Raw genomic sequence first — 10,163 nt, 5'->3', positions numbered from 1 at the left:
GTGATGCAGGAATGCAGTCAGGTGGGTTTTGAATGTCTTCAGAGAGGGAGATTCCCCAACTTCTCTGGGCAGCCTGTTCCAATGCTCTGCCACTCTTGACATAAAGTTCTTCCTCATATTGAGGTGGAATTTAACTTGTGTTTTAGTTTATGGCCATTGCTCCTTGTCCTGTCCTGGGCACCACTGAAAAGAGCTGGCACCATCCTCTTGAAACCCCTTTGAGATATTTATATGCATTAAGGAGATCTCCTCTCAGTCTTTTCTTCTCCAGACTAAACAGGTCCAGCTCCCACAGTCTCTCCTCCCAAGAGAGATGCTTCATACCCCCAGTCATCTTTGTGGCCTTTGCTGAACCCTCTCCAGTGGCTCCTCGTCTTTCTTGTACTGAGGAGCTCAGAACTGGACACGATACCCACTTAATGATCATTGCAGCCAAGGCTTCCCTTGAGCTTCAGCTTCAAGTTCCCCACCAGCACCTCCTTGTTGGTGAGAACAAGGTCCAGCACAGCACCATCCCTCATTGACTCCTCTGGCACTTAGAGAAGGAAGTTACTGCCAAGGCATTCCAGGAAACTCCTGGATTGCCCATGCCCTGCTCTGTTGCCCCTCCAATAAATATCAGGGTGATTGAAGTCCCCCATGAGGACCTGGGCTTGGGAACATGAGGCTGCTCCTATTTGTCTGTAGAGGGTCTCATCCACTCAGTCTTCCTGGTCGGGTGTCACTTGTCCCTGCCCTCCCTTTAATCCTGGCCCATAAGCTCTCAATCAGCTCCTCATCCATCCTCAGGCAGAGTTCCATGCACTCCACTTGGTCATTGACACAGAGCAGCAGCAGTCAAGAGTGAACTGGGTGAGGCTTGGCAGCCTCTCAGTGACACCCCAATATGAGCCCCCAGTAAGCAGCACTCCTCTCTAGAGGAAAGGAATGTCACTATATCTAGTTCTTCATTCCTTTTTTTTGATCAATGAGGACTAAGTATTCAAGCTAAGACTAATCTATTAGAGTACATTTAATGTTTTTTGGAGAAGGAAGGTTATAGCCATCATTCGAGTCTGATCTTTCTTGTATTTCCCCCCAAAGCTTAGTAGTGCAGCTTCACTGACTTGCATAGAATCAAAAGTTTGTATATCTGTTATGCACATGATAAAGACAAAAGCTGAATTCTGCTTTGATCAACTACTTCTGTTCTTCTTCATTTATACTAAAAGCATTCAGTAAGAAAAGAAAATCTGATACATGAGGTTTAAAGGGAGAGGGATTCTTTTCCATCCTAGGAGTCAGAGGTACATAACAAACAAACAAAACCAAATTGTTAGAGACTCAGTTCAAAGATGAGAAGCTGGAAATCTGTATTCTTAGCACTGATCTTTGCTGTGCCCCTAACGTGGTTAGGCCTTCAAAGTAGAGCTAGTCTCTTCTTCCTGTGCATTTACATCTGGCACATCAAGATTTTCAAGGTTGTACTTAAATATAAATATATGTCTTCATAATTTTCTTTAATGGCAGCCTATAGACATACCTGCAGTTTGAAAGCACTGCAGAGGGATTTACCCAGGCAGCCCCCACTGATTTCACTGGAAGACATACCCATTTGTAGTCTGGGTGTGTGCACATTAAAAAAGAAGAAGTTGGATGAAGTAGTCAAAGCAGTATAACCCAGCATTGGCAGCTATTATGCAAACAGACCACACCACAGTCTTCCCAAATGGATCACATAAGCATATAAGTATCATGTAAGATGTGAAGCAAGGAATTACTCCAGATTTCCAGATATGTCAACCATACTAATTGCATAGATGGCACTCAGAAGTGAGATAGTACCCATGAGATGCAAGAGTGAAGGAAATGGATCAAGAGTTCAGAAAGCTCATTGCTTACAGAAGCAGTTCAAGAGTTCCTTATGCTCCTTACAAGTCATCTTTATCAAAAGTGCCAGTTCCTTCAGTGGCTTTAACAGAATACCTGAAAGTAAGAAGCATTCTCTCAGGTCTAAAGCTGCTCAGATACAAACTGAACAACTTCTTTTCAAATGAAAGTCTAAGACCACAAACTGTTTTGACTAAAGTCTACATACTGCTGCTAACAGAGAGGTAGTTTTTCAAGTGCTTTTATTCAATGCATGCTAAACTAGGAATGATTTGGTTATTCCAACATGATTTGGTTATTCAGCTCTATACTATCAGGAAAAACTAGGTACAAAAATAAAAGCACTCGTGAGAGAGTGACCTGTAAGCTCGAGCAGACCTTTCCCCACTCATTTGTCTGTAAAGGTTAGCAACCATTGCAGCAGCCTGTAACACTGCAGTCAAATTATGTCCCAGGGCTTCATCCAAGTTTGTTGAGGCAAAGTGTTAGAAAGCAGCAAGTATAAGGGACCAAGTTCTAAACATCACAAAATCAGATTGACAGGAATGTAGGAAGAGGAGCTGGGAAAGCAGCCTTGCTGTTCAGCATCGCAACAAAGAGTAACCTCTCCAGACAGTGATGGCTCAATAGATTACCAGTTGCAGCCTGCCTTTACTCATCTCACATAGGCTGTGTTCTTTTGAACTGTAACCTCAGGAAAAATAAATAAATTGTCCTGAGAGTGATCTAAAAAGTAAAAGCAACTTCACTGTGGAAAAAAAGAAAAATACCCTGAATCCGAATCCGTACACTTTTTCCATTTAAATGTTTTTGAAAGAAATTAATTTTGTGTCTCAACTACAGTGTTCTAGGACTTCCCCCACATTCCTGCTATATGAAGTACGGAAGCAGAAAGCACATTTGTATTTATTTGGTTTAGATTCAAAGGATTTAAGATGAAGACTTGCATCATTTTATTTATTAAAAATATCAGGGCTGCAATTTCATTCTGGTAGTTCAGCTCAAACAAACAAAGAAAAAGAGACACTTCTCTATCCAACCCTGTAATAGGAAAGCTGTTCTTATCACAAAAGACTTGGTAATTTATTTGCACGCCTCAATGAGAAAGAAGGAAGAAATAGAACTTCATGTGAAATGCCAAAATATATCTGATTTCCCATCACTTGGCCTTGTAATTCTCCTGCAGTGGATAAAAATAAACTAGTCTATACCTGGGCTTGAACTTTTCAATACAGCCTAAAATATTAAGCTCATAAATCTCCTTTTGGGGCTTAGGCAGCTGTTAGGAGTATCATCAACTTTGATTTTTTGCAATTTATAAAACAAACCAAAGAAATATAGGCCATGCAGTATTTTTTTGGATAACGTTCTGTCCAGGAAATTTGTGCCTCAGAAAAAGAGCGTGCTGTCAGCTGTGTATTGATATGGCAGTATAGAAACAGCCTCTGCATTACAACAGACCATTTACTACATTTGAAGCTTTAAATTATGTGATATGCTTGTTTCAGAAATTACAGAAGACCTCACACATCACTGCTCTGTGGAGAAGGGGGTGAAGAGTGGAACGAACAGCTGTCCTTCCCTCCAAATTGATATTTTAATGACACCCTCTCTGCACATCACTTGAGGCTTGCAGGTCTGCAGGCACAGTGAAGTGAAGGAGGTTTGCCTTCACCAGGGAGGAGATGCCTGAAGAAGCCCGTATGGCACTGCCTCCTATTGCTTCACCAGAGGTACATGTTGTCTGCTGAGCTTGCACTTTCGTTTTATCAGCATCTGCAGTTGTTGAACTAATGTATTCTTCCTCATCTCCCTTTCTCATGGAATAATTAAAAGAAGGAGAGAAGGAGAGGATGGAGGCGGAGCACTAGGCAGTCGAGTTCAGTGACTAATGGTACCAGAGTGAAGGAACCTGATCTGTTTTGTGACACTGCTACTGCCTCACTACATAACCTTAGGCAAGACACCGGATTCCTTTGTGCCATAGCATTCTTATCTTTAAAATGAGATAAAACCATCCTCTGTAGGATGCTTTAAGATCCTGGGAGGAAAGGTTGCCTGCATTCATTTGCCTTTTGGGATTCAGCACAGCAGGGCCCAAACTTTGCTTCAGGTGGAGTTCAAGCATATGAGCATTTCAAACTTTTGAAGCTTTGCTGGCAGTTTCCTGAGTTTGCAGAGAGACTAAAACGAAATTCCTGAGGGTTAAACCTGAGATCCAACAATGTGAATTTCTAATGCCATCTTTTTGACCATGGATCTACTAGGTATATCCTACCTACCAAAATCAAGTGTTTGCTTCTCTAATCTTGCTCTTACAATTAGTGCCTCAGACCAAACTGCCAACAGCTTCATTCTCTCTCTGGCAATGCTGCCTTGGGGGTTTCACTGGGTAGGTAGAGTCAGTTTTCCATACACAGAGCTGTGGTCAAGGAAAGATGGAACTATCATCTTCCAATTTCATTGCACAAAGCCAGGCTTGGATGCTGGATAGATATAGGCAGTCAGACAAGTTGGAGCAGCTTGACCTGTGGGGAGCATAAGATGTTTCTTCACATCACACCCTGCTCTTCCTGTACTGTTCTGTGCCAGAAGAAAGTAAGTACAGACATTCTCATAGGAAACACATGTAAAACAAGATCAAAACTAAATGGGACAGGCAAGGAATCACCATTAAAGGTGTTGGACAATTTCTCACTGCTTCATTAACCCTTATGCTGCACCCGATTCTGCAAAAGACAATGAGGAATGGTCTTAATTTCCAAGTTTCTGCCAGCTTGATGAGAGCAACAAGGCTTTTCTTTTCCTACTCTTCTGAAGGTTTTTTTTTTAAATCTTGAACCTTCCAGAGGCAAAGCTAAATCGTATGGTTACATTTCACATCCCGTTCCTGTTCAAGACCCTATCACTCTGGAGCAGTGTGAGCTGTCAGGTTTGCCCCAGAGTCCTGAAGACCCCCTTGGTTAAGGACATTTTGTTCTCTCACAGGGCTGCCACTGCTGGGCCCACCTTCCTCTGCCCTGGAGTGAATGATGCTTTCAGGCATAATCAACACACTGAACAAAAAGCCTGCACACCTCGGGAATAACCTTCCATCAGCAAACATTTTCTCCATCAGCAAACAGCACAGCAATCTAGCACTTCTGATACATCAGGAGAGCAAAATGCCTTGCCTCTGGAATTGGCAGTGCCAGGCTACCGTTGGACAGGCATACGCAACATTAACGTAAGGCGGCTGTGGTCAGGGAGCAAAACCCAGCCTGTTACCAACACCCCCGTCTTGTGTGCCCTTGTTGCAACACGCAGTGGCCACCTCGGTTTGGAATCATTTAACCTGCAATAACACAGGAAAGGGACGTTAGCGGCAGGCGCACGATCCGTGTGATCTGCAGCTCCAGGAATGCTGGCGTTCGGTGGTCCCTCTGCCCACTTCCTCACGGGACAGGAGGCTGCACGTCAGAAACCACCACCGTAATTAGCTGCCTTACGCAGCCCGGGCAGAAGGCAGGCTTCCTTCCCCAGGACTAGTCTTTCCACGTAAATACGGGAGAAGCCGGCGCAGCAGCTGCCCACACCGAACCTGTTACTTTAGGGAAGAACAGGACGTTAGGCTGCATAATTGTTAACTCGCTATTTTGTGTGCCCCAGCGTCACTGTTTCAAACAGCAGAATTACAGTAGTTAGGCTACAGTGCCACTACGCTGTTCTATTCCACTGACTGGAACACAAAACTTATTCACACAAAAACCCTCTCCGCACGGCACACCAGTTTCATTGGCTCTAAAACTCATCAGCCTCCAGGTCTGAGATAGATTTCCCCCTTTACCCACTATAATACTCTTCTAGCCATGTAGAAAAGCCCAGGTCCGTGAACCCTGCAATGCAATCGCACCATGAAAATCAGTGCCACAACCCTGTGTTTTATTACCATTTTTTACATCTCCTCATTTTAATCCTCACTCGGAGACCGATCCTGTTCCCATCAAAGTACACAGCAAGCTCCCATTAAAATCTGGCTCAGCTAGTATTTTAATAACACTTAGACATTCCCGTCCTTTGCATATTTCATCTGCGAAGTGCTTTGCAAACATGAATTTCCTAATTACAGGCGGATGATTTACTAAAACTGGAAATTCCTCACTAGTTCTGGCTCTCCCTTTGAAGCTCCAGGATTCGCTCTTGTCCCTCGGCACTTTGGAAGATCCCCCGACGCCGCTCGCTCGCTCGTTCCCGGCAGCGGCGGGGCGCGGGGAAAGAAGACAGGCAGACGACGGCGACCCGCTCCCAAGTTTCCGCGCCGGCGGATCTCGGGGTGTGATCCGCGGGGGCGCCCACGTGGGGAGAGGAAAGCCGGGAGGCGGCGGGACGCGGCGGACCGCGGGCGGCGGACGGGACCGCGGCGGGTCCGCAGCGCACCGAGCCGGCCCCCCCGCCCCCGGCGGCCCCGCACCGGGCAGGAAGGGGTGGAGCGGCCGGGCGGGGTGCCGCGGGCGGGGAGGGGAGGGCCGGCATCCCGGCCGCGCTGAAGCCGGGCGGACGGGCTGCGCCGCGCCTCCCGTGAGCGCTGCCCATGGAGCGGCTGCCCGGCCAGCCCTGAGCCCGCGGTCCCGGCCGCCCGCCCCGCAGCCGCCCCCGATGGAGCCCGAGGAGCGGAAGATCTCGGTGTGGATCTGCCAGGAGGAGAAGCTGATCTCGGGGCTCTCCCGGCGGACCACCTGCTCGGACGTGGTGCGGGTGCTGCTGGAGGACAGCTACCACCGGCGGCAGCGCCCGGCGCCGCCCGAGCCCGGCGGCGGGATGCTGTCGGGGCCGCCGCACTCCTACTGCATCGTGGAGAAGTGGCGCGGCTTCGAGCGGATCCTGCCCAACAAGACGAAGATCCTGCGGCTCTGGGTGGCGTGGGGGGACGAGCAGGAGAACGTGCGCTTCGTGCTGGTGCGCAGCGAGGCCTCGCTGCCCAACGCGGGTCCGCGCAGCGCCGAGGCGCGGGTGGTGCTGAGCAAGGAGCGCCCCGGCCGCGGCCTGGGGGCGGCCCGCGCCAGCCTGGCACTCACGCAGGAGCGGCAGCGCCGGGTGGTGCGGAAAGCCTTCCGCAAGCTGGCCAAGATCAACAAGAAGCGGCAGCAGCCGCTGGCCCGGGAAGCCTCGTCGGCGGAGAGGATGGAGACGCTGGTGCACCTGGTGCTCTCGCAGGACCACACCATCCGGCAGCAGATCCAGCGGCTCCGCGAGCTGGACCGGGAGATCGACAGGTACGAGGCTAAGATCCACCTGGACCGCATGAAGCGGCACGGCGTCAACTACGTGCAGGACACCTACCTGGTGGGCGCCGGGGAGCCGGAGCCGGGCCAGCCCCCCGCCGGCCGCCCCGAGGAGGACTATGCCAGAAAGTGCGAGGAGGTGCTGCAGCTGCAGGAGCAGCGGGCGCAGCAGGAGGAGCTGCTGGAGCACCTGGCCGCCGAGATCCAGGAGGAGCTCAACGAGCGCTGGATGAAGCGGCGGCGGGAGGAGCTGGAGCTGGCGGCGGGCCCCGGCCTGGCCGACACGGACTGCGACACCACGGAGCTGAGCGGCGGCGGCGAGGGCGAGCTGCACCTGGAACACGAGCGGGTCAAGACCCAGCTGAGCACCAGCCTCTACATCGGCCTCAAGCTGAGCACGGACCTGGAGGCCGTCAAGACAGACCTGGACTGTACGCAGCGGGCGTGGGAGGACAAGGAACGGGAGCTGCAGCGCCTGCTGGAGACGCTGGGCACCCTGGACGTGGCGGAGGCGCCGGCGGAGCCCCGCGGGGCGGCGGGCGGGGGGCGGCCGGCGGCGACCCCGGCGGGCGGCTGGGTGGAGCTGCGCAAGGACCGCGCCGACAACGACGAGGACTCGGACACGGGGCTGAGCTCCATGCACAGCCAGGACTCGGACTCGGTGCCCGTCTGCGAGTCCCTCGTGTAGCGCCCGCCCGGCCGCGGCCCCCGCCGGGCAGCGCGGCACCAGCGGAGCGGGGCTGCCGGGGCACAAGGGCGCTGTAGGGCTGCGGGCAGGTGTGGGGCAGGCGAGGAAACTCCCGGCGCAGGAGGCAGTCGAGCAGAGGAAACATTTTAATTTGAGCTCTGGAGTTTGGGCTTGTTCTGACTAGTCGTCCGCGGGCAGCGTTTAGGCTGGCTCGCAGGTACTTTTATCTGAGGAAGAGAGAAACCCGCAGCGTGTTTGCGTTTCGTTCACGTCTGGGATTGCTCTCTCCTTAAATCCTGCCGCTTGCTTCCCTCCGAAGCTTTTCTGGCCGGGCCTTTTAATCCCAGGGTTCCCCACGAACTCCCCACTGTAGCACAGACTGCTCTGGGTAAGCTCTTCACGAGCAAAAGGCCGGGACGTGAGCTCCAGAGCGGGAATCTGGATTTCCCGAACAGGTTCTTGGCAGTGCAGAGGCAGATGGTGGGTTATACTGCCTGTCATTTACAAACACACCCGGCTCCTTTACAGGCAAAAAGTCACTGAGACTAAAGCTGCTGATCATGTAAACACTACGGAGGAAAAGAGGTGTCAGTGCTACTGACACTGGGATCTCCCAGGGCGCAAGCTTTTGGAAGGTACTGCAGTTCCTTTTGGCAACAGAAAGGGGTGATAAATCACTTCCATTTTTTTTTTTTAAAGAACAAACTAAATCAAAATATAGGTTGACATGTTGTATTGACTCTGCTCTGTGTAGTGCTTTTTCTTATGCATAGATAAGAGTGCTTTGTTTAAAGGCATACTAAGAAATCTGTTAGTATCAATGTTCATTTGACAGTCATTGAAAGTAATTAGCAGTGCCTGTACGTACACAGCCTTCAACTACGTTTTTTTCACTAGGCTAGCTGATCTTTGGCTGAGCTTGGTTGTAGATAAACAAAGTACAGAATCAGCTTGAGCTACCATTTATAATAATATAGTTCATATCAGGCCAAGAGATGCAACGATAAAAGCATGACTCAAGCCCTACCTGCACTACAGCTTAATCTTTTCAGTTATTCCAATAACAATAAAAAAAAGGCAGCATCAGCTGTAACATGCATTTCACTTAACTGCCAAATCTTCCTCTGCAGCTTAACTCTTGCCGAAAATATATGATCTGCTCTTACAATAAGAGACATTAAGGATTCTTTTATTCCAGAGTAATTGCAGAAACAGTTTAAGCAGTGAGAGACCAGAGAATGTTGAGTTAGGTCTGACTGATGGTGTGAACTTTTTAAAACTTCTGAGGTTGTTATTTATGTAAGGTTATTTATAAAAGTTTTCATTTAACAATAAGAAAGTATAAAAAAGAGTTACACCAATAGACCAGTTCTTTATTTTCATTAAGAACCTTGCAGCCTGCTCACCCAAAGACTGTGTTCCACTTTTGCAGTGTTCTTGCTGGTAGGAATTCTGATGGACATCAGAAAATTAGACTCAGCAACGACTCAGTTTGAAAGCAATGGGAGAAATACTGTCTGGGGATTTGCAGAGGCTGTCCGATTTTCTATATACTATGATTCTTGATAAATGTTATTCCACTGAATCGGTCTCAGTTATAACAAACTGTGGTTTATTTTAAACACTGATTATATAATTGTTTTTCACATTTTAGTCAACCTTGGAAAATATTTAAGAACCTATTTTTAGAGCTAATAAAACACTTAATAAGGCTAAACAAGTGTTCCCAATTGAGTGTGATTTCAAAAAAAACCAAAAAACTATCAGGACTGTGTTATCTAGTGTGCAAAGCAAGTAGAAAGATACACCAAGTCAGTCCTCTCTGGTCTGTTCCATGACAGCATTATCCCCTTTCTGGAATGGGGACAGACATGAGGGGCCCCCTCAGGTACCAGTTCCAGTGCACAGCCCTCAGATCTCATCACTGCAGGGGTAGTGTAGTGGCATTTAGAAGCATGGGCGCGTGCCCAGAGTGAGGAATTTCAATTTTCATGGGAGAGGAGCTGAAGAATAAGCTGGGGGTGCAGGAGTTGGTGGTTGCCCTGCACTGTTGTTAACCAGTGCAGATGTAACTGTAGGGGGGGGGGTGATGCCACTACCTGGTGACAGCTTCCCCAGGGACCGATGGGAGCAACACACCGGGATTTGTTACGTAAGCTCTCTCATTAGCCACACAAAGCAAATAAAAAGTAAGCACATTACAGAAATAAGCTGCAACAGGCCATACATCATCAGACTACCGATAGAGGTGTCATGTATTTCGTGAAGTATGAGGTGAAGGAAGCCTGGAAGTTCAAAGTTGCAAAGCAAAGTCTGCCTACTCATCGTCAGCCAGGAAAAGCCTT

The 10,163-nt window shown here is 49.0% G+C and overlaps 1 protein-coding gene across 1 annotated transcript; it reads left to right on the top strand.

The window, feature by feature from the left end:
- The first annotated feature begins 6,471 nt into the window (after positions 1-6,471).
- RASSF10 (Ras association domain family member 10) lies at positions 6,472-9,535 on the top strand. The gene has a single exon (XM_032692345.1). The coding sequence runs from the start codon at positions 6,505-6,507 to the stop codon at positions 7,816-7,818; it is 1,314 nt and encodes a 437-aa protein (XP_032548236.1). The 5' UTR covers positions 6,472-6,504; the 3' UTR covers positions 7,819-9,535.
- The last annotated feature ends 628 nt before the right edge of the window (positions 9,536-10,163 follow it).

This window comes from Chiroxiphia lanceolata, chromosome 6, assembly GCF_009829145.1.
Source record: "Chiroxiphia lanceolata isolate bChiLan1 chromosome 6, bChiLan1.pri, whole genome shotgun sequence".
Lineage (NCBI taxonomy): Eukaryota > Metazoa > Chordata > Aves > Passeriformes > Pipridae > Chiroxiphia > Chiroxiphia lanceolata.
This window is presented reverse-complemented; position numbering and strand designations above follow the sequence as displayed.

Bases quoted from the DNA above. Each gene is read 5' to 3' on its own strand.
- RASSF10 (XM_032692345.1), top strand. From the start codon at position 6,505: ATGGAGCCCGAGGAGCGGAAGATCTCGGTGTGGATCTGCCAGGAGGAG.